At 38.9% G+C, this 25,168-nt stretch overlaps 1 protein-coding gene across 4 annotated transcripts in view; it reads left to right on the top strand.

Moving 5' to 3' along the window:
• STK4 (serine/threonine kinase 4) overlaps nucleotides 1-25,168 on the top strand; it is an 89,661-nt gene that overhangs the window by 3,033 nt on the left and 61,460 nt on the right. For 3 of the 4 annotated variants that reach the window (XR_004345922.1, XM_032606474.1, XM_032606475.1), the window contains exons 2-9: nucleotides 2,626-2,706; nucleotides 8,695-8,823; nucleotides 11,173-11,287; nucleotides 14,783-14,947; nucleotides 18,873-19,040; nucleotides 21,367-21,504; nucleotides 23,972-24,100; nucleotides 24,818-25,004. Coding sequence is in view for 2 of the 4 variants with exons in the window: in XM_032606474.1 (XP_032462365.1) it covers nucleotides 2,626-2,706; nucleotides 8,695-8,823; nucleotides 11,173-11,287; nucleotides 14,783-14,947; nucleotides 18,873-19,040; nucleotides 21,367-21,504; nucleotides 23,972-24,100; nucleotides 24,818-25,004 (1,112 nt within the window). In the remaining 2 variants the exon portion in view is untranslated. The remainder of the gene's footprint in view (nucleotides 1-2,625; nucleotides 2,707-8,694; nucleotides 8,824-11,172; nucleotides 11,288-14,782; nucleotides 14,948-18,872; nucleotides 19,041-21,366; nucleotides 21,505-23,971; nucleotides 24,101-24,817; nucleotides 25,005-25,168) is intronic. The other variant, XR_004345923.1, reaches the window with a different exon arrangement.

Raw genomic sequence — 25,168 nt, 5'->3', positions numbered from 1 at the left:
TTATCTTATATATTTGTTGTAACCCACAACAACTTCTGTGTGGAAAGAGGGATAGGTATATGTGAATAAAATGGACCTTACAAGAGTTCTAAGGTGGGAGAAAGAAATTTGGGAATTAGCCAAACCGGTGAGTAACTACTTCATAAACACCCTTATTTGTGTTTGGAAAGATACAGGTGTCTTTTCAGAGATTCAGATGGCATGTGTTTCCAGCAAGGGAAAGCAGTCCCAATGCAGGAAGTGTTCTTTGTGTCCTTGAGTTTGACATTTGTGTGTGACTAAGTGAATGATGATAGATTAAAGTTGACGGTTTATGTAGGAGTTTATGATTTTAACAAGTGAGTTGCCATTAGATACAAATAGTGTGGTGGAATGTGTAGGGTACATTTCTGGGATGCTGGCCGTCCACGTGGCCACCTGACATAGGAGCGGAGCATCCCCCTGTGTTGGATCCATGGAGGCTGTGTCGGCCAGGCCTGTTAAGTTATGAGCAAGCGGTGAAACTACCTAGGACCTGGGGAAGCACAGCTGAGAGGGGCTGAATCATCAGAGTTGGGCTGTTTGGTTATAGTGCTCCTTCCATGAAGACTCATGTAAAAAATAGCATTGAGTCCCTTATCAAAAGATTTTCCATAGAAATCTTATCTGTCGATAACACAGTAATACTTTTTCAGGGTGAAATTCTTTTTAGTTTTGAAACCTCACAAGGATTGCTGAGAAAGGTTTATGATTCTCATCATTGCATTCATTAATCCATTTAACAAATGTTCTTATTGACCACCTCTGGGTTCAGGCACCAGAGATAAAAAGATCCCTTAAGACCGGACCAAAACCAAACAAAAGCGCCACTTAGATGGTTTTAAAGAAGTATCTGAGCACTCATATAAAGTTTGTCTGTCACGGTATTATCAGAGGCCTGCAGCTGTCTCTCATGGCAGTGGCCGTTTCCTTTGTTATGCTGTGTTCTCAGTAATAGTTGAAATAGTGAGTTTTGCTTTTTGTAAACCACGAAGTCACCACTTCAAAGGAACACATTTGATCTTCCTTTATATGAACTGTTTATAAAACTGTAATTATACTTGAGAAATGAGGTATTGTCCATTGTTTAAGCAGTTATAAATTCAATGCTTCATCTCCCCCGGGTTATGAGATGTTCATTCTAATTTCTGAGTTCATAGAAATTTCACTTCTGACATTGAAGAGGAATTTCACTTCAGTCCTTCTTGTTTTGAAACTGGGAGTTTTTGTGACGTCATTGGAATTTAATTCTTAGAACCTTTTGATTTTCAAAGGTCGGTGTGGTCGTGTTTGTTAATTTTCAAGTTATGGAAGTTACTGACTTGGAGCAGTTCTCCATTTCTCTAGTCTTTGACATTTATAAAATCCTGTTAAGATTGTCTTTTTGAGATCAGCGTTTATTGGTGGATACACTTGATGTGTTGAGGTGTGTGGGTTTTTTTTTTTCTTTTGTCTCTTTTTTGGCTTCTTTCATGGTTTTGCCACTTTATCTAGGAAGGTACACATTTATGTGTATGTGTATTTTTTTTGTTCAAGTCTTTTCTTGTAAAAATTGGTATTGTCCAGCTAGTTTAAACATTTTTCTTTTCAAAGAAATTTTCAGTGGACTACTTCCATATTTCACCATTTCCTGAGCTCTCCTTTCTTTGTTGTCCTTTGTAGTTTCAGGAAACCATTGTGTAGAACCCACACACGCAAATAGTCCTTAGCAAACTCCTCCTTTAAGCCTGTTAATAATTTTCAGAGGTCTCAGAGTTTTTTCTTTAAAAACACCCTACTCTTAATTTATAACCTCCCATGTTTGTCATAGTCAGAAAAATCCCAATTATCTGGAAGTTGTGAGTAGCACCTATCTTTGATTTCGGGAGATAGTCAGGTATACAACTGCCCATCAGAGAGTCTTGGTGAGACTATTTGAAACTCCCAGCTGCCTGGTTCGTTTTTACTTTTGGTCACGTCTGAGTGTATACTCTCCTCTTTCTGTTTCTGTGATACCTACAGAATCCACGTGTTTCGACAGAAGTGCCAAAGTCTTGCTAATGGAGGGCAAGACTCTTCTATGTCTTCCTTGGCCTCTGGTCTAAGACCATGTTTCAGTTCATAGCTAAGCTTGCATTAAACATCTTTTCTGAACAGAGAGTTATGCCATCTTAATTCATGGAATCTCAAGATTTAAATGGGTTCTGAAGGTTATAGCTAATGCTTAAATCCACTCTATAACATTTCAGCCACGCGAGGACTCATTTTCTGTTTAGATGCTCCAGTGATGGGAATCTAGGGACTTCTTAAGGCAGTCTAAACCATTTCGTAACAACTGTTATTGTTAGAAAATTCTTACTCCTGTGGAACTGAAGTCAGCCTCTTGGTAGCTCTTCACCCTCTGGTCCTGATTCTGCTGATCAGGGTGACCAAGGACATGTGTAACATGTCCATAGACCAGCCCTTCAGCTTCCCTTAAAGTTCTCTTAGCTTGCCTTTATGGTCATTTACCAGTGAAGACTTTGTAAAGAAATCCCTAAGATGCTGATTGTAAAATAAATAATGCATTTTGTATTCTAGTTGCTAGCAAGTAAAATGTATTTTATGTTTAAATTTCTTTGTCCACAGGCAGCTGAAAAAGTTAGATGAAGATAGTTTAACTAAACAACCAGAAGAAGTGTTTGATGTCTTAGAGAAACTTGGAGAAGGGTGAGTACACAGAAAATGTAGGTGGACTAAGTAGGTCCCAGTCTTTTTCCTGCCCCAACACCAGGAGGATGTGAACCTTTCTCGTGGCAATAATTTGGAAAACTAAAGAAAAGAAAGGGGAATGTTGCATATCTCCACTGCTCTGGGTAGTGTAGGAGGTAAATTTAATACTTGAAATGCCCTTTCCCTCTTCCCCCAATTAGTTCTATAGACAGATTTAGTGATTCCTGATCTTTTCAAGACCATGGACATCTATTGTTTTCTCTCTTGTAAAATCTGTGGTTTGCATGATTTTATCTATTTAGCAGATAACACTAATAAGTTTTTACTTCATTTAAAATGTTCTTAGTAATCAGACATATTTTAATTTTCTGTTCATAGCTTCTGAGAGATATGCAATAACTTGTTTCATGAAAAAAACACTGGAAGGACTTCCCTGGCGGTCCAGTGGTTAAGGCTCCACACTTCCACTGCAGGGGGCACGGGTCCCACCCCTGGTCAGGGAACTAAGAGCCTGCATGCCACACAGAGCAGCGGAAAAAAAAAGGAATTCAGCATTTTATCAATAGTTAATGCAGCTTTGGGAAATACAGTAAATAAGTCAAGGACTGTCACTACCTTTACATCTTTCCTAAGAGATCCAGAATTACAGATTGGGAACGAGTTTATAAAATACTGGTGAAATGATATTTGGTAGTAGATAGTGGCCGTCATTGGCTTTCCTGATACAATAAACGTTATATCATAAGTTTTTATACTTTTACATATATTGATACTTTTAATCTTTGTATGTTTATTTCTTTTTCTTAAGGACCAAGACATTAAAATATTACAGACACCCTTTCTTAAGTTTTTGTTGTTCATTTTTGAATAGGTAATCAAGTCACATGATCCAGAATTTTAAAAGTGTTACAATGAAAAAAATTTGCCTCCTGTCTCTATCTCTCAGCCGCCCAGAAGCAACCAGTATAGCAGTTTTTTATGTGTTCTTCAGAGGTAGTTTATGCATATATAAGCAAATAAACATGTGGGTGTGTGTTTGTGTAATTTTGTAAAATCTCTTGGGAGTACTTCTGGTTCAAGAGAAGACCTGAAATGTTAACTTATAAAAATGTCAAATTAATGTCTGTTCTTTAAAATCAGCTTTTTTATGTCATTAGATTATTTTGGAGTTTAGTGTTATTTATGCCTAATATAGATATGCAATGTTAAACCCAATCCTGGATTACATGGAATAGGTTTTCATGGATTACCTCCTTGTGAAAAACATTAGTCACCATCTCTTTGTAAGTTGGAAAAATACTCTTTGGATTCAAGCAAGAAATCAAGCAGAGAAGGGAAGTAAAAGATGACACCACCTGCGCTGCTAAAAGACAAGTACACGATGAATCTGAAACCACAAGTTGACTTGGCATTGTTAAAGGTATGCGGGGGGCGGGGAAAAACCCAGTCCTTCTATGTCTCTTTGCTTGCCATTTTCGGCTCTAACTTGATATCCTTGGTATTTCCTCAAGGCAGTGAGTCAAAGGCCCTTAATCTAACCATGCTCACAGGGTATACTTAGACTAAGATCAAGAGTGGTAGGCATAGTTGACTATGTATGTAACTAACTTGTTTCTTTCATTTTTAATGAAAGTATATTACAGTTGTAAGAACATAGACTCTGAAGTCAGACATATCTGGGTTAAAACTTGCTCTACTGTTTATTAGTCATAATAAACAAGTGAGCTCCAGCAAATTGCTGAATATTTTGAAGCTTCGCAAACCTCAACTATAAAGTGGGGATATTTGCATCTCCCTCATAGGGTCGTGTTGAGCGTTTCATGAGATGGGACTAAAGTACTTAGTGCAGTGCTTGTCACCTAATAAGACCTCGTTAAATGGCAACTACTATTATTATTTTATTTTTAAATTTATCAATTGAAGCATTTTTTCAGACCTTATCATGACAAATGAAAGTTAAGTCGTAAGTCTTAAAGTATATCTAGGTGTTTTTGAAGGGAGCTCTGTTTGGGTTGTTTGGTTTTGAGGAATGTCAAAAGAATACTGTAGACAGAGAGTGATCAGGAATGTAAAATAAGGAGAAACTAAGCTAATTATGATTATTTTAAATTATGTTTTAGATCTATGGATGTCTTCATTAAGGACCTTGGAAATTTCCCTGTAAAGACATCACCAGAGAGAAAACAATTAAAACTTCAGATCTTCCCATGTTATCCTCATATTGTCTTTTTAAATGATACCACAAGTGCTTGGATTTCTGTCATCCCGACTGAATGAGCCTGAACAAGCTTCATTTAATGAGCAAAATCCCAAAGGAAAACCCAAACTGTGCTTCCTTCCTAAACACAAATGGCCATGCCATCCCTGGAAAATGAATGGATTGTGAACTCTCACTGACATGGGCCTTGTGAAATGAGCTCTGGCTAAAAGATTGTATCGGATTCCCAAGGCTGCGGCTATTCTGCATTTTGAGGAAATCATATGGATCTGTGGCAGAGCAGAGCCAAAGCTCCAGACCAGGATGGATGGACAGCACTTGGAAAGTGTTTTGAATTAGAGCCTAGTGCCTTTTTTTTTTCCTCTTATACTTAAAGTTTTACACATTGACTCATTTAAGTTTTTAATCATAGGATAATAACAAAAACATCTTGCCCATAGTTTCATAGCTAGTGAGTGGTATTAAGACTTATGCCTGGTTAATTTGGCCTCAAATACTGTATAATTTCTATGTTTCTGCATTGACCCCTTGCCTTGCATAGCTTGTGGGAAGCACTTCCACCCCCACCATCTTTGTTCTCTGCCAGTTAAAATTCATTGAATCACTGTAGTTTTTGTTGTAGGGAATTAGGTCTTAAGGGACTTGCCTATAAGGGAGCATGACTGCTAAAGCCTTCTAAATCCTCTGTACTGTAAGTGTGATCTGTGCAATCATGAATCTTAATTGTTCCTATGAGCTCTTGGAGTTTTCTTGGCTGTCCAGATAGCATAGTGAGGCGTGGAGGGTGTTCTGGTCAAGACTGCTGAGTAAGTGCACGTAGGAACCTCTCCATTTCAAATATATAGGAATAATAAATGAAAAAATTTTTTTAAAATATAAGGATACATAGCCAGCTATAGACCAGGGGTAGAAAAGATAGCTGTCATCGTAAGAGGAGAGTAAAGCATGCCTTGTCCTTGTCGGGAGATTGTGGATGGGCTTCCTGTATGAAGTTGTGGTATCATTTTCCTGTGGCCTGGGGAAAAAGCAGAGGGACTGGTCTGACTATAGGAACTGGGCCTGGACTGTATTCAGGTATGGTGTCTTGAGGGGCAAAACCCCTAAATCTTAGTGCAAGACCTGGTTTAAATTGTATAGCCTAGATGACTGAGCTAGGGGAACCATGAAACCATCCTGACATCATGAAACACTCATGACGTTGAGCACTGTGTAGAGAAGAATCATTCAAAATAAAAGGAAACCCATACAAGGAAATCCAGCGCCGTGAGATAATCAACAGACCTAACAAGTGGGGGAACTCCCACCCGAGGAAATAGAAATAATGGAGCCATCTGAAACAGGATTTAACGTTTGTTTACGATTTTCAAAAAGGTAAAAGGAGGGAATAGCATCCTTAAAAGGAGAACACGAAATTATTAACCTGAACAACCCCATGAAAAAGAAAAAGTTGGGAATCTTGACAATGAAAACTACAATAATTGAAGTTCTAGAGCCCAATAAATTGGATAAACAGTCAACTAGACAAGCTGAAGAGAGAATTTGTGAATTGAAAGCTAGAAGTGAGACTGATCACAAAATGCAGGACAAAAATATAATGTTGGAAACTAGGAAGACAGCATGGATTGAGGTCCGATATAGGTCCCATAGGAGCTCTAGAAGGAGATTAGAAGTAATAGAGAGGAAATAAAGAGATAATACTAAGAATTTTCCAGACTTGAATAAAGCTTCAGATTGAAGAAGCTTATGGAGTGCCAAATAAATCAACTTCTAGTTATAGTAAAATTACAGAATGTTAAGGATAAAGAGAAATCTGAAAAGCTACAGAGAGATTACCCATGAAAAATGACAACCTGATGACAACTGACTTCTTTACAGCAATAGAAGATGAAAAACTACAGTAAATGAGCTGAGGGAAAGCTATTGTCAAAGAATTCTATATCCAGAAAAACTCGTTCCAGAATGAGGGTGAAATAAAGACCTTTTCACATGTATGGGACCTAGGGTATCAAGAATAACTTTGGATGAAGTTACAGAATACCCAGCTAACAGTGGCTAACCAATAAGAGCATTTGATAACTAAGTAGCAAAAAATCTGGGGGTGAAAGATTCCAGAATGGCTAACTGGCTTGATAATGGTTTAGCATTTGTGTAATTCTCATAGTCTCAAGATGACCATGTTAGTTTCAAGCGTCGTGCCTCACGTGACAGTAACCAAAGCAGGAAAGCAAGTGGCAGGTGAAAATGGGCCACCTTGTTTGCTTCTCTCTTACCAGGGAGGAAAGTTTTTCCTAGAGACCCTTCTGAAGAATTCCCCTTAAATTTCATTGGCTGGAACTAGGTCATATGCTTACTACTAGTTCAGTCACTGGCCAAAGGGGATAGAAATCCTGCAACTGGCTTGTACCACCTTGCTTTAGCCCCAGGGACCAAGCATTTGCCACCCTCACAAGTCAGGGTGTTATCGTATCAAGGAAGAAGGGTCAGTGGTTGGATCTTCCACACATGGTCAGCAGTTGCCTTTCCCTGGCAAAAAAAAATGTTTTAGGCAACATTTAAGTATCATTATACTAGCTTTGCCGATATAAGGGATTCTGATGGAATGGAAATTTTTTGTGTGTGCTCTACATAGATTTTTAAAAAAAGTTTTCTGTGACTTTCACATTGAAACAATCCTTGGGCATCATTTTGTTAGCTAGAGCACTCAGCTACTTTGATGTATTAGGTGGCACTGTTATGATCTTTTTCTTCACTAAGACAGTATGAAGAAACAGGTGTGTTTGGGAAATATGAAAGACAATTTACTCATTATTTCACTGACAGCCATCCAGAATTTCAGTAAAAATGTAATCTATGCAAGATGATGATGATATCTCATTTAACCATCACAATTGTCTTGTAGTAGTGTTGTTGTCATTTTATAGATGAGAAAAATGAGGCACAAGGTTAATACTATGTCTGTAAATGAGAGCTGATATCTAGTGGTGGTAGGACTCCAATCCTGGGTCTTTAGATTCTAAATCTACTGTTCTTTTAGCCCCCAAATTGAATAGCTACATAACCTTTCATTTATCTTGATAATAAACTCGTAAAGGAAGATGGAGCAAAAGGCAAAAAGAATTTGTATGTGCTCTGTTCACCTGATACTAGCATTTAAGAGGCTTACATTTTTAGTTTCCTTAATGTTTTAAGTATTATTGCAAGTAAGAGGAGAAAGGACTAAAAGACCTCATGGTACTAGAATGAGTGCAAGAAAACCAAGACCCCCATTTTTGTACCCCAGTACAGATGTGGAAAGAATCTAGGCTTTGTATTCTGACAGACCTGGATTCATATCCTGGACTGACCACTTATTTATCACTTATGTGACCTTGGGCAAGTCATGTAACCTCTCTGAGCCTTTTCACATTTGCCTGCAAAATAGGGATGATGACCCCTTCATGACCCCCTTTTTTGTAAGGATGAACCTCAGATGATGCAATTTCTAGCAGACATCAGACATGGTAGCTACTCTATCACTGTTATTTCCTACTAATACATTCAGTAAAATTTAAATGTGAAGTTTCTAAGATGCCATTTTGTGGTAAGTTCTCTTAAGGACAGTTTTTCCCTGAAGTACTTTAGCTATCTCAATTTTGCAAGTGTAGCTAAGTATATATGTCTTGGGCATGTAGGGGTATAAATTAGAATGGTGAGTTGCTTGTGTTTTACCACTTTTTATCTCTTGGCTTGCTTTGACTTTGTAAATGTTCTCCTTCCCCCAATTATAGGTCCTATGGCAGCGTGTACAAAGCTATTCATAAAGAGACAGGTCAGATTGTTGCTATTAAGCAAGTTCCTGTGGAGTCAGACCTGCAGGAGATAATCAAAGAAATCTCTATAATGCAGCAATGTGACAGGTAAAGGCATCCGGTGTTATTTTGGAGATAACATGGTTTCGAATATGCTGTGATTATTTAGAGTTTGCCACCTAGAATTGCATTTACTTAGATATTTTGCAAACGGAAGAGTTTAGTGGAATCACTACGAATGTTCTTTTCAGAAAAAAAAATGATGAAAAAGTTTCTGTGTTTCAGCAGCTAAACTTACAGAGTTTCTATTTTTGCATTGTTTTGTTCTGTTTTGTTTCAGTTTAGCCCTTTTCAAAACTAGGAAGAAGAGGCAAAGAGGCAGAAGGTGGTGGTGGCTAGCCTTTTTTTTTTTTTTTTGATAATGATCTCTCTTACTTCCTATTGAGAAAACATTTCTACAGAGACAGCTAAGAAGAGAGAATTCAAATGGTTTTCGCTCCAGAAACCTTAGAATAGCAAATGGACCTACAAAAAGAGAATACTTATTTATGTATTACTGTTCTGTTCCTTCCTTCACAATTTTAAGAAATGATTCCAGCTGAGAGTAGTTAAGTATTTTATTTTTGAGGAACTAAGATTTGTCAAATGCTGCAAGCAGGAAGTTGGGCCGGCAGGTGACCGCAGAAAAGCACGTGGTTTGCCCTGAAGCTCCATGACAACATGGGAGGTCACTGTGGTGGAGCAGGCTTCCTCGGTTTCGATTGGCGAGAAACACAAACTGAAGGGCAGTGGCAGCTCTAGGGAGTTGAAAGGAGACTGAGAAAGTCTTGCAGCTCGAGGCTGCCTTCATCTTTCTGAAGCTCTTTTGGTCCGCAGATCAACTCAGTACCTCCTGTTTGTAAAGCTTGTACCTTAAGGCAGGTGGGGCTACCTGCTAGGCATTTTGCCCAGGAGCCCTTAAGTCTTGTAGACTTGTGAATGCAATCACTTCTCTTCTCCCTCCCTCCCTTTCTTTTTTTCTTTATACTTTTGTGGTTATTTCGTACTGGCTAAAACCCTCCTATTTCTTGATTGGAGGGACCAGAGTAAGGTAGCAGTTTTTCTTTGCCTCTTGCATAAGATACATTACAGGAGCTCTTTCCAGTGGGCAAATTGGAACTTTGCCACTTTTGATAGACTGTGCAAGAGCTGTGTTCCAAACAGGGTGTGCAGATGTGTCTAATTAAAGATGAGGGATTTCAAAGAGCCTACTCTGTGCTAAGAAATACAAAGAGATACAGGGCAGAGTGCTGGCCCTCTTAGAGTTTATAGACTTTTAATTGGACAGGACAGGCTTATAGATGAACAGGAGAATCTAGTCGACAATACAAGATTGTATAGGACATACTCCAGCAGTGAGTACCTGACAGTAATTGCCTTGTAGAGGCATTAAACACTATAGAAATTCAGGGAAGGGAGAGCAGGTGTGGTGATCTGTATCTTAAGAGGTTTATTCATCCATTTCTTCATTAATATTCATTTTGTGTATGTGTATATATATTTTTCCTGCTGTCCTTGTCATTGGCGTGTTTCCCAAGGATGAAGGGGCGTTTGAAATTTTGAGAGTTAATGCAGCTGAGTTGGTTTTAGCATCTTCCGTTACTATGTTATGCAATATTATTTAGCCCTGATAATGATCTAGCTAAAGCTGGTAGCTTCAGAGGACAAATTATTTCATTTTAAAGGGATTTTGACATTTTTCTGAAATCTGTCTTCAAGACCAAACTTTCAAGTCTGATTCTGAATATTTTTCCTTTACAATAGATTGTAGTATGATTTTATTTTTTTCCTTGTTACAAAGTATATGTGACTTCTTGGAAAAATGCAAATAAAAAAAGAAAGGAAACCACTTTTCTCTTTGGAGAGAGAATCGTTGTTAAATACTACTTGGTATACATATCCTTCCACATCTCTTTTTGGAGTTTCACCATGCTTGCTATTATGTAACCTGCGTTTTTGTTTGTTTGTTTTTTGGTAAACAGAGTATCATCTCGTATTATCAAGTATTCTTCTATAACGTCTTCCATGGATTCATGGTTGTTGCATTAAACGGATATATCATTATTTCTTAAAGAAACTCCCTAATGTCAGACATTTAGATGGTATCTGAATTTTCACTTTTATAGACAGTACTGTGATGTTACCTATTTATTTTTGAATATCTGTAATTCTTTTCTTAGGATGAATTGCAGACTTACAAATGCTGGGTTGAGGGACCCACACAATTTTTGCACTACTATTATTGCCCTCCAGAAATCTGTACTATTTTACATTCTCATCAAGAGGGTGCGTGTTTTAACCTTAAATATGAATAATTGATCTTTTGACCTGAGAAATTAATTTTCATGTATTTAACATCATGAATTCATAGGGATGTTTGAAGGCTGTTCCACTAACTCATATTGTCTCTCTCTCTAGCCCTCACGTAGTCAAATACTATGGCAGTTATTTTAAGAACACAGACTTGTGGATTGTGATGGAGTACTGTGGGGCTGGTTCTGTGTCTGATATCATTCGATTACGAAATAAAACGGTAAGTTTACCTTCTGGAATAGTAGGTATTTCCCCCTTTCCATGGTTCTTTCCCCCTCTGCTTTTTGATGTTTCTTAAATGTGGCAATTTTGATACCAACCAACCCAGTCCAGTGAAGTGCTTTGCTTATTTCTAACTGGGGACAAAAATGACAATCAAATCTTGGTTAAGCAATGAGTTCTGAGTGTTTAAATTTGGTTGGGTTTTCTCCTTCTACCCAGCGTGTTCACAGATTAGCTTCCTCATCAGAGAAAACTCTCTGTGAAAGATGATTTGCTGTTACTGTGATTGCTGAGAGAAAAGCTAGGAGTCATGGGTTCTAGTTTGGGCTCAGTGGCTTAAACTCTTTGTTTATTCGTTCAGTAAGTATTTCTAGAACACTGGTCTGGGCCTTCGGGATCCAGTAGTAAATAAGACAAGGACCGTGCTCTCGTGGTAGTGCATTTTCTAGTAAGGCAACAAAAAGCAAATTAGTGGTAACCAGAGAATAAATACCAGATAGAGAGAACGGCTGTGAAGACAGGGAGTGACAATGAAGTGATAGTGGGTGCTTGGTGGGCTACTTGCGAGGAGATGGTTGAGAAACGTTTAATTGTCTCTCGGGGAGGCGACATTTAAAGTAAAACGTGAATGACAAGAAGGAGCCATGAGTTCTAAAAGAACATTCTAGGTAGAATGAATTTGGCATGTTTGAGTGCTGGAGAGAAGGCCACTACATGACTAGAGAGGAATAGGTAAGGGGGAAGCTGTAGGAGGTGAGGTGAGGCAGGGGGGCAGGGCTAGATTATGTTGTGTATTATTGGCGGTGATAATGAGTTTGATCTTTTTCCATGTACAATAGGAAACAGTTGCTGGGTTCTAAGCAAGTGAGTGAGCCATCTGATATGAAAGATAACTTCTATAAACAACAAGGTCCTACTGGGCTGGCCAAAAAGTTAGGTTGGGTGTTTTTGTTTTTTTAATTTAATTTAATTTATTTTTTATACAGCAGGTTCTTATTAGTTATCTATTTTATACATATTAGTGTGTACATGTCAATCCCAATCTCCCCATTCATCACACCACCACCATTTTCCCCCCTTGGTGTCCATACGTTTGTTCTCTACATCTGAGTATCTATTTCTGCCCTGCAGACCGGTTTATCTGTACCATTTTTCTAGGTTCCACATACATGCGTTAGTGTATGACTCACGTTATATTTCTGTTGGGCAGTGCTACCTTAACTGATTAACTCAGCTGGTTAGAATAAAGAGTTAGTAAGTCATGAACTTTGTTCTTTGGCCACAGAAGGTACCCCAAACTCTTGCTTGCCACTGTGCCAATAGTGTTTGCTTGGATTTTAATGAAACCTCTGTCATTTATTAGCTCTGTGACCTTTGGCACAAATTACTTGTCTGTGCTTCACCTTCATTATCTATGAAACGGTGATGATAATAATAGTACCTACCTCATTCGATTTTTTTTTTTAATTTGTATTTATTTATTTATTTTTGGCTGTGTTGGGTCTTCGTTGCTGCACGTGGGCTTTCTCTAGTTGCGGCGAGCGGGGACTACTCTTCGTTGCGGTGCACAGGCTTCTCATTGCAGTGGCTTCTCTCATTGTGCAGCACGGACTCTAGGCGCGCGGGCTTCAGTAGTTGTGGCACACGGGCTCAGTAGTTGTGGCTCACGGGCTGTAGAGCACAGGCTCAGTAGTTGTGGCACACGAGCTTAGTTGCTCCGCGGCATGTGGGATCTTCCCGGACCAGGGGTCGAACCCGTGTCCCCTGCATTGGCAGGCGGATTCTCAACCGCTGCACCACCGGGGAAGCCCCTCATTCGATTTTTATAAGGATTAAGTGAGATTATAAAAGTAGTGTGTAGCATAGATGAAATGCTTAATATTTTTTAGTTATTTTTAATATTATTAGCATAGTGCCTGGCTCATAATAGATGCTTATTAAATATTTGGTGATTGTCTGATTGATTCTGTAATAGTTATTAAACAACGTGGATTCTTACATGCCTTACTATATCATTTGATTTTCATGACGATCTTGAAGAAAGGTGATTCGCCTATTTTATAGATGGAGCAACTGAGACTAAGAGACATTAGATAACTTGCTGAAGTCACATGACTAGAAAGTAGAACCAAGAGTAAAAACTAGGTCTTTCTAATCCCAAATTGCATATTTTTTGCACCACAGCATATTCCCTTCTAAATATGAGTTGTTTGTCAGAAGGGGACTGATTGAGAGTCTGTTGATTGAGTTTGTTTAGGACTGGGGTTGGATCAGCACAAAGTCAGCATCGCACTGATCAGATATTCTGTTAGTCTCCCGCATTCTTGCTTACGTTTACTCATCATCATTCAGCAAATATTTTTTCAGGACCTACGGTGTGCTAGGTGGCTTTGTTGGTGCTAGGGATTCAATACTAAGCAAATCAAAGACATTTTAAAATGGAGCTTATGTTTCTAATAGGGAAGATGTCACATAAATAGGTATACAGATAATGTATAGTATGTCAGGTGGTGATAATGCTGCAACGACCAATAAGTAGGATAAGGGAATAGAGAACAGTCTAGGAATGGACGGAGCTAGCAAAGGCCTCTCTGATTTTCTGATGAGGTGACATTTGGGCAGAGACAGTGAAGTAAGGGACTCACTCATCCAGAAATCTAGTTGAAGGGCACTGCAGGCAGAGAGAACAGATAAAAAGGCCCAGAAGTGGTAGTGTGTTTAGAGTGTTCAAGGAATAGCAGGGTAGCCTGTGTGGCTGAAACAGGATGAGCAAGGTAGAAGGTGATAGAAGATGAAGGTAGCTGGGAGCCAGATAAGGTAAGACCTTGGTGAGGACTGGCTTTAATTCTGAGTGACTTAGAAAGCCACTGGACGATTTTGAGCAGATATGGCTTATATTTTAAACGGTTCATTCTGGCTGCTGTGTGGAAAATACAATGTAAAGGGTCAAGGGAAGAAGCAACGAGACCAGTTAGGAGATTATTAGAATAGTTCTGGCAGGGCATTATGGTGGCTTGGATCTGGGTGATTACAGAGGATATAGTTGCATATATTTTGAAGATAGAGAAGAGCCAAGGATGACCTCAAGGTTTTTGGCCAGAGCAACTGGAAGAATGAAATTGCCTTTTACTGAGAGAGAGAAGACCATGGGAAGAGTAGAGTAGGTGAGTGGGTGGTAAAGAAAGGGATAGGGTGGTGGTAAAAATAAAGAATTTGATTTTGACATGTTATGCTTATGGTGCTTGTTAGGTATTCATCTGGAGGTGTTGTGTGGGCAAATATATGAATCTGATATTTGGGGAGAGATCTGGGCTGGAAAAACAACCTTGGGAGTGGTCAGCATAGCAATGGTATTATAAGCTGTCAAATGCTGTTCACACGTTGAATAAGATTGTGTATTCTAGGAAAGGAGTTTGGGTCTTATTTATTTTTTTCCTTTTTCAAATGTGCTGATGTAAACTAATAGCATTTTAACTTCTCATTCTTTTTTCAGTTAACAGAAGATGAAATAGCTACAATATTACAGTCAACACTTAAGGGACTGGAATACCTTCATTTTATGAGAAAAATACACCGAGATATCAAGGCAGGAAATATTTTGCTAAATACAGAAGGTCATGCCAAGCTTGCAGATTTTGGGGTAGCAGGTCAGCTTACAGTAAGTAAAAATGTTACTTGTGTAGGTAACTTTCAGGTCTTCCTTGAGAAGGAGTTCCTTTTATTTATTTATTTAAAAATATAATATTTGATGTAATTGAATTGTAAAAAATTAAATAATGTACCAATAGGTTACAAAGGAGCTGGTAGGTTATTTTAGATCCTTTCCTGGACTTCAGGTCCATAGTTTAACTTTGTTTAGCTTTGATAAAGATAAAAACAAAAACAGGAAATAATGGAGTAGAAGTTTAAATTCTATTGGGCTACATCATCATATTTATAAAAGGAAGAAGAATTAAATCTAAATGGCTTTCCTTGAATAAGACAGAATGTCATCTCATTCAGCCTCCAGGTAGCAGTTGGCTTTACTGAAAACACTCTCCTCATTTGGTTCCAGAATACAGACTCTTGATTTTCCTCCTACCTCAGTAGTGCATGGCAGTGAAATAAACCTTGCTTTAAAACTGGAAGTCTAAAGTTATCTGATTTTGTAAAATCAGATAATGTATGTGAAATATGTGTAGAAAAATAGAAGGAGTTCTGGACAGATATATACTAAAATTTGCAACAATGTTATCTGTCATTTTTCTTGGGTAGTAGAAAAATATATACATATATAGTTTGTTCGTTTAGAGCTGGTATTATATACAGATTTTATTTTTAAAAATTTTAAATCTGCCTGGAACATGTTAGGGAGTTTCATAGGTATTGCAACAGCACAAAAATTGCTTTGATATTAAAAAAAAACTCAGGAACTTATTCCATACTGTGATTTGTGGGCCCTTCCAAAGATTTTGTTGTTAGCACATAAGTAAACAGTACTAAACAGTATTATCTAAATTGCAATCTTAATAAGGAAACCAAATTGAAAAAAAAATCTCCTGGTGCTGTGTAAAAGATACTACAATTTAAAATATCAATTGCATTTAGTAACTGAGACTTTTTCCACAGAAATAGAAAATAAAGATTTTAAAATTCATATGGAACCACAAAAGGCCCCAAATAGCCAAAGCAGTCCTGAGAAAGGAGAACAAAGCTGGAGGTTTCACACTTTTTGATTGCAAACTCTATTACAAAGCTAAAGTAATCAAAACAGTATGGTATTGGCATAAAAATAGACACATAGACCAATGAAACAGAATCGAGAGCCCAGAAATGAACTCATGTTTATACGGTCAGCTAATATTTGACAACGGAGCCAAGAATGCTCAGTGGGAAAAGATGGTCTCTTCAATAAATGATCTTGGGAAAGCTAGATATTCATATGCAAAAGAATGAAACTGGACCCCTTTCTTACACCACTCACAAAAATTAACTCAAAATGGATTAAAAACCTAAATATGAGGCCTGAAACCCAAAAACTCCTAGAAGAAAGCATAGGGAAAATGCTCCTTGGCATTGGTCTTGGCAGTGATTTTTTGGATATGACAGTAAAAGCACAAACAGTGGGACGTCGTTGAGATTTTGGTTGGGATTGAATTGAATTATGTTGAGGTTGTGTTGAATCGTAAATCAATTTGGAAAATATTGCCATCTTCATGATGTTGTGCTTTAAAAGTCCTTTTCTCCTTCAACATTGTATAGCTATTCATCTATACTTTCCTTTAGTACTTTTTGGATTTTGTTCTTTGTATTTAAATTTTCATCCTATTTGAACTTACTTTGGTGAAAGCATAAGGTAGGAATTTAACTGTAGAATCTTACAAATGAATAGACAGTTGCCCAGTGGTTTTTTCCCCCCATAATCTATCCTTTGCTTGCTGATTTAAAAATGATGTTTTAATCGTATCTTCAAATTATACATTTATATACATACAGGGGTATGTGTGTGTTTGTATACCATAATCTGTTCCTGGACTTAATATTTTCCATTGCTATGCAACTATACTAATATAACTTTGTAATACAGATCTAGTTAGGTTAGTATCTACTTATTACTCTTAATGTTCAAAAAACGTTTAGTTATCCAGATATCCATTTCTAATTGGAAATAAACCTTGACAACAACATTGACTGTCACCACTTGAATGGTGCAAATTTGAAGTTTCAGAGCAAAGGAAATGACTTAAGCAGTAAGTTAGTTCCTTTGTTAATATTTTACATAGGACTGACAAAGTGAGATCAATTTAAAAATATTACCTGTTGTTTGCTCCTGACTGGCATAACCTAACTTAAGTGATAGACATTTTAGAAGGAACATGGGTGATGATGATGGGAAGTCCTGTTGTCTATTTAGTTCTGTTTAAAAATCCTTCTCTTCCTAAAACACAGGAATTCTAGAAAGGTTCTCTTTCATTAGGGCCATGCTATTCTGGGAAAGTATGCAAGTAGTTATTTGCCCATGTGTACTATATTCATATATTATTTAAACCCCAAAGTAAGACTATATATATATATACAGTATAATATTATATAAAAATATATATATATTATAAAAAAGAAAATCATATTTGTACTATATGTACACACATATTTTCTCTTTTTTAAATTTTCTCTTTTTAAAATTTCCTGATTGTACATGTAATATACACTCACATAATGCAGCTGAGTGTTACAAAAGTATATGGGATGGAAAGTAAAAGTCTTTTGTAATTCTGTCTTCCAGATATGACTCTTGTTAATAGTTTGGTGTATATTACTTGGAGATTTTTTTTTCTATCCATATAACAACGTTTATTATTATTGGTTGTTGTTTTATTGTTGTTTTGATCATTGTTTTTCTTTTACAAAGACAAGGCTGTATTATATATAATTTTGAACATAAGTTTTTTGCTTCACAATGTGTCTTGTACATTTTTTCCATGTCAGAAAAGTGTATCTAGGTCCTTTTTTTTCATTGTATGGATATGTATTATATTTAACTTACTTCCTTTAGTTGGAAGTAAGTTGTGTTGTTTCCTTTTCTTTTTTCTCCCCCTTCTATTACAAATATTTCTACAGTACTTGTGCATATATCTTGGGGTACTTACATATAGGATACATTTCTAGAAATAGATTTGAATCAAAGGATATGGACATATAAAGTTAATAAATATTGCCAAGTTGCATACTAAAACATTGTATCAGTTTATGCTCCTATAACATTGTATTTTAGTGCCTGTATTTTAATCTATGCTATTATCAACAATAGTTATTAGTAATCAATCTCATTTTAGTGTTTCATTAATTGATTGATTATTATTTTTTAATTAATTAATTTATTTATTTATTTTTGGCTGTGTTGGGTCTTCATTTCTGTGCGAGGGCTTTCTCTAGTTGTGGCAAGTGGGGGCCACTCTTCATCGCGGTGCGCGGGCCTCTCACTATCGCGGCCTCTCTTTCTGCGGAGCACAGGCTCCAGACGCGCAGGCTCAGTAGTTGTGGCTCACGGGCCTAGTTGCTCCGCGGTATGTGGGATCCTCCCAGACCAGGGCTCGAACCCGTGTCCCCTGCATTAGCAGGCAGATTCTCAACCACTGCACCACCAGGGAAGCTCGATTGATTATTTTTTGTGTTTTAATAATTGATTGAGAATCTTTTATGTTTCTATGTCATTTGAATTTCTTCTGTGACTTGCTTGATCAATCATGCTTGAGGGGCTTCCCTGGTGGTGCAGTGGTTGAGAGTCCGCCTGCCGATGCAGGGGACACGGGTTCGTGCCCCGGTCCGGGAGGATCCCACATGCCGCGGAGCGGCTGGGCCCGTGAGCCATGGCCGCTGAGCCTGCGCGTCCGGAGCCTGTGCTCCGCAACGGGAGAGGCCACAACAGTGAGAGGCCCGCGTACCGCAAAAAAAAAAAAAAAAAAAAAAAAAAAAAAAAAAAAAAATCATGCTTGAGTATGGTTTGTGTATGTATTTCAAGTCTAAGACATTTCTTATTGCTGGAAGGGACTCTTTTTCTCAACAGTTTTATCGCTTAGTGTTGACCTCTCTCCTTTCTATTTTAGGATACCATGGCCAAGCGAAATACAGTGATAGGGACACCATTTTGGATGGCTCCAGAAGTGATTCAGGAAATTGGGTACAACTGTGTGGCAGACATCTGGTCGTTGGGAATAACAGCCATAGAAATGGCTGAAGGAAAGCCCCCATATGCCGATATCCATCCTATGAGGGTAAGGAAATGGACAGAAAACCAGTGGGGTGGTTAGTTACCAGTGATCATTAGAAACTTAGTTAAATGACTTACTTGGTTGGGTACCAAACCATAAATGAATTAATTGTAAATAATTGATATGTCAGTCTAGACTTCAGATGATGATACACTTCCACTAGTTGTAGTCGCTAATGAAGTCAGGTGTAATCCACCCCTCTCCATTCTAGAGGTTGTGTATTAGTAGCCCTGTGGTAGGACGTGGGCCAGGAAATGCGTGGTTGACTTGTACAGTGTGTATGTCTTTAATAGTTCAGGTGCTCACATTTTAACATAACAACACTAACTGGAGCTGAGCAGCAGTCCTCTCCTTTATACGGGGCATGGTCTTGCCACTTTATCAGTCTCCATGATTCCCTATTTGCCAAGTATCACTTACTGCAGTGTTTTCTCTAATGTTTTTTATAGTAGTATTGAGAGGAAAGGGGACTATTTTTTTAAACTTATGTCACTGACACCCAGTCTGATTCATTTGTTGTCTTTTTCCTGCCTGGCCCTTACAGGTATTTACATGTGTAAGTTCTGGAGGCTCTGTACTCTCCAACTTCCATCCACTTTTAGAGTATGAAGGGCCCGTAGGTTCAGTCTCCATTGAAACTCCTTCAGTGTAGCTACGCTAAGCAGTTTCCAGGCTTTCCCCACCCCTAGAACCCCTCATGATAGCACTGTTACAAGCCTTTGACCCTACCTTCTTCAGTGGCTCCGTAGTCTTCTCCATACCGCCCAACTCAGCCCCTCCTCTCTTCTGATTAAGTAGTCCTTCTATTAATAGACTTAACAGTTATTTATTTATTAAAATTTATTTATTGTATTCATTTATTTTTGGCTGCATTGGGTCTTCGTTGCTGCGTGTGGGCTTTCTCTAGTTGCGGTGAGCGGGGGCTACTCTTTGTTGCGGTGCGCGGGCTTCTCATTGCAGTGGCTTCTCTTGTTGCGGAGCACAGGCTCTAGGCACGTGGGCTTCAGTAGTTGTGGCACGTGGGCTCATTAGTTGTGGCTCGCGGGCTCTAGAGCGCAGGCTTAGTAGTTGTGGCACACGGGCTTAGTTGCTCCATGGCATGTGGGCTCTTCCCAGACCAGGGCTCGAACCCATGTCCCCTGCATTGGCAGGTGGATTCTTAACCACGGCGCCACCAGGGAAGCCCCCAGTTTTTAAAAAAGTATTCATGTGCCCAAAGATAAGCTCCTGTCTTTTGGGGGGGCAGAGTGGAGAAGGGTGGGAAGATTTACTCGTTATATTTTTAGATTTAAAGAATATAATTTAAGCTGACTATTGCAAAGAGTTTTATGGGGTTTTTTTGTTTGTTTGTTTTTAGTTAATTAATTTATTTATTTTTGGCTGTGTTGGGTCTTCGTTTCTGTGCAAGGGCTTTCTCTAGTTGCGGCGAGCGGGAGCCACTCTTCATCGCGGTATGCAGGCCTCTCACTATCGCGGCCTCTCTTGTTGCAGAGTACAGGCCCCTAGAGCGCAGGCTCAGTAGTTGTGGCGCATGGGCTTAGTTGCTCTGTGGCATGTGGGATCCTCCCAGACCAGGGCTCGAACCCGTGTCCCCTGCATTGGCAGGCAGACTCTCAACCACTGCGCCACCAGGGAAGCCCCAAGAGTTTTATGTTTTTAAAAAACTGTACCTCTTTTATTGGAAACTCAATAAATAATACAGACATACCTCATTTCATTGTGCTTCACTCTATTGGGTTTTTGACAAATTGAAGGTTTGTGGCAACCCTGTGTTAAGAAAGTCTATCAGTGCAATTTTTCTTTTTCAAGACTATTTTTAAAAATTAATTAATTTATTTGTTTGGCTGAGTTGGGTCTTAGTTGCGGCATGTGAGCCCTTCGTTGCAGCGTGCGGGCTTCTCTCTAGTTGTGACACGCAGCCCTAGAGCATGCGGGCTCAGTAGTTGCGGCGTGTGGGCTTAGTTGCCCCATAGCATGGGATCTTAGTTCCCTGACCAGGGACCGAATCCACGTCCCCTGCATTGGAAGGCGGATCCTTAACCACTGGACCACCAGGGAAGTCCCTATCAGCGCCATTTTTCCAACAGCATTTGCTCACTTTGTGTCTCTGTGTCACATTTTGGTAATTCTTGCAATATTTCAAACATTTTCACTATTATTATATTTGTTATAGTGATCTACTTTGAGATACCTGGATTTTTGTTGTAATTTGGATGTGCTTTAGTGGAGAAGAGAAAAATCATTTTATCAAACTCCAAATGTATTTCCGGTCATATTTTTATTGGAACATCACTTTTATTTTGCCAATTTTTTTTTTTTTTAAAACTAGGCAATCTTCATGATTCCTACCAACCCACCTCCCACATTCCGAAAACCAGAACTGTGGTCAGATAGCTTCATGGATTTTGTGAAGCAGTGTCTCATAAAGAGCCCTGAGCAGAGAGCCACGGCCACTCAACTCCTACAGGTATGAGTCACTCTGGGGTGCTGCCTCTTCCTGTTTCATTCACAGGCTGACCAAAAGATGCTGTTAACCCACCTACATGGAGATGGTAAAGAGGTATAAAATATTCCCTTTGAATGTAACTGCTTAGAAAAGACAGAGAATAAAGTTAAATCATTGAACAAGATAATAAGAAAATACAGGGCTCTATGGGATTAGAGAACAGGAACTGACATTTATTGAGCACCTACCGTGTGCTAGATACTTTGCATGTTGTGCCATTTAATCATCACATACACCCTGTGAGAGAGGGGTATTAATTTACTTTTATAGGTGAGAAAATGAAGACTTAGAGAGTTAACTCATTTAGAGCCACTTAGCTGGTAAACAGCGAAGCCAGGATTAGAACCTAAGTCTTTTTGATCCCAAAGCAGGAGTTCCATTAAAGATACCCAGTTCTGACAGAGAACTGGGAGTAATGGTAGGTGCTGTTGTAGCTCAGGGTGGAAAGAGGCCACTTTGGACTAAAGATACCAGGACTGCTTTCCTGGAGGAGGTAACCTGTGTGCTTGGGCCTTGAAGGATGGGTGGGGTTTGGCGGGCAGTATGCTTAATAGTTAGGAGCTTGGATTCTCGATCCTGTCCTGGGGTTTGAATCATAGCTCCCTGTTTGCTAGCTCTATGACCTTGGGCAAGTAACATAACCTCTCTGTTACTTTAGTTTTCTTATCTATACAGTGGAGATCAAGTGCCTGCCCCATAGTTGGTTGTGAAGATTAAGTGATATAATATGTATGACTTTGAACAATGCTTTACACATAATAAAGGTAATATATAATGGATTTGACAAATACCTGCTGTTATTACTGAGCTAGGCCAATGGTTTTCAGTCATGTCAGATCCAATGCCCCCTTTTTATAACCAATGCATATTTTTTTTAACATTTATAATCCTTTTGGAATGAAACTCATAGATGCTAAAATCTGTTTATGCCCAAAATTTAAAAAGAATCAGGGTAATGTTGGTGCTATGATGGAGAAATATAAGAATAATAATTTATAATAATACAAATGTCAATATAGAAATGCTCCAGCTTTTCAAGTTATAGACATAATGAGGTAATGAGACAACTGTATCTAGCATCATGAATGAGTTTAGATTTAAGAACAGTAAGAAGAACAGAAACCATTCCATTCAAGAAGCACAGGAAAACGAGTGGATGGACACTAACAGAAATCTAATGTTAAGTAATAACAGGGCAGACCCATTTATATATAAGAGGAGGGAAATGATCTTATAGACTTGCCCAGTGGAGAGAACAAGGAAATACGATATTCTTGCAAATGAGCTGGGTCTTATTTCCAAGAGCAGTGGCAAATTCTTTTCCTGCCTGGATGAGGTACTGATGCAGTTTTATGAACAAGATATCTTCTGTATTTCGATCGTACCACACGTTGAGGTATACTGTCCGCTTCTAGGGTCCTTGCAAAGACCTTGGAGCCCATATCCTCTGGTGGGTGCTGGGGAACAGAGAATGGATTACAGATAAACACTGAGGGCAATGTCAGAATAAGTTTGGAAAACAATAGGCAATGCTCCCCCACCCAAAAAAAAAGAATTTCCACATGTAACTTTCACAGTATAGATTTCTTACTGTGTTACAAAGGCAGACAACAAAAATATAAGATGGTATTAACATTAAAAACTTTAAACTATTTCTATGAAGGAGAGTCAGCAATATCCCTGTGTTTCAAGTATCTTTGCAGATTGAATAATATTGGGGCCTACATCTGTTACATATTAGTGCCCAATTTTAGTATTTCTGTAGTAACTACACTTTGGCACTAAAATCCTTTTTACCTAAATACATAGTTGGAAATGTTATAGGACATTGAGTAGAAAGAACAAGCAGGAGGAGTAAACTATTCAGTGATTTCTGAACAATGTCTTTATTCCGCTTAAGCCCCCTCTCCAGAATCACCTCCCAAATTACTAGACTTTTCGCTTATCTCTTAAAGAAGTTCGTCAGCATTATTTATCAGAGTGTATATGTACTCTGAGACATTTTAAAGATATGGAGAATTTGCTATGGTTCATTGTTGTATAAGACTGTTCCACACGTTACGGGATTACTTGTGTCCCTGCCCCCTTTCCTATGTCCCATGTAGTTTGTGTTCTCCAAACATTGTAGCAACAAGCTCCCAAGATGTTTACAGAACTTCCTCTAGGGGGCAATGCCAGCCTGTTGAGAATCTCCAAAGTTGGTAGAGAGAAATAGAGGAAACATTCCAGCCAAGCCAGAAAAGGTGGGCCAAGCCTGTATGCACCTGCTCACCATTATAAAGCAAGTGTGGGTTAGCTGTAGTCCAAAGCATAAAGAGAAAGAGTAGATTCACTTATTGATTCAACAAAGATTGTCAAGTGCCTACTGTGTGCCAGCCAGTGTTTTGGCACTGATGCCATATAAACCGTCTTCAACTTTCTTGCTAAGCACCCATTTGTCAAGAGTGCCAAAGGAGTGTCCATACTGCGGGATTTAATTAACGAAGCCATGGACGTGAAGCTGAAACGTCAGGAAGCCCAGCAGCGGGAGGTGGACCAGGACGATGAAGAAAACTCAGTGAGTGGCAGTGGCAGGCGTTGTGGTGGGCCTTGGGCATCAGTGCTTGTTATTTCATGATTGCCAGCCAGGTAAGATGAGTTGGAGATGTGGGTTCCACCTGGAACTGGAGGCTCTTCTTGCTGACTGTGTCCTGCCTGGGACCAGGGCTTGCTAGAGGCTTGCTGGATCTGTGTCTGTTCGTCTCCCAGTGCTTCCTCAGACACTTCCACATTTTATTCTTTTGCCTCCATATCTTTTCTTCAGTTTAGCTTTTTATTCAGGAAAGAGAATGCTCAGGTCTGAGACTGGATTTTCCCAGGCCCTTTTGGGGAGTCTAGGATCCATACTAAATATGTAGACTTTACATATGTATGATCTTCTTTGGTTGAATGAGAGTACTGTCAATGGAGTATAACCTTTAAAAATCGTGACCCAATGTCTTTTACACCTGTAACATATATAATATTGTACATCAATTATAGTTCAATTAAAAAAGAGTGCTCTCGGTTCTACAAGTTGGGTTTAGAACCCAAGTAAGCATCAAATCCAGAAATATTTGCACCAAGATAGTAAGAGTAATTCAGAAAACTCAATCTTTTTTTTTTTTTATTGGAGTATAATTGCTTCAAATGGTGTGTCAGCTTCCGCTCCACAACAAAGTGAATCAGCTATACATACAGAAAACTCAATCTTTTGATCAAATTAGCCCTCATTTGAGATTTCGTCCTTTTCCAGGAGGAGGATGAAATGGATTCTGGCACGATGGTCCGAGCAGCGGGGGACGAGATGGGCACTGTCCGAGTAGCCAGCACCATGAGTGACGGGGCCAATACTATGATTGAACATGATGACACGTTGCCATCTCAGCTGGGCACCATGGTGATCAACTCAGAGGAGGAGGAAGAGGAAGGCACTATGAAAAGTAAGGCTCTGATAGAACAGACTAACTTCGCAGGCAGACCACGCACATTCCAGAGAGCAGATTCTCATGGTCCACATGGACTCAGTCTTGAAGCTCCTGTCTGTTGTCACAGTCAAAGGAGTAAGAGTGTTGGAGAGTTGGGGGAGCAGTGGAGGGTTCGGGGA

This window comes from Phocoena sinus, chromosome 15, assembly GCF_008692025.1.
Source record: "Phocoena sinus isolate mPhoSin1 chromosome 15, mPhoSin1.pri, whole genome shotgun sequence".
Lineage (NCBI taxonomy): Eukaryota > Metazoa > Chordata > Mammalia > Artiodactyla > Phocoenidae > Phocoena > Phocoena sinus.
This window is presented reverse-complemented; position numbering and strand designations above follow the sequence as displayed.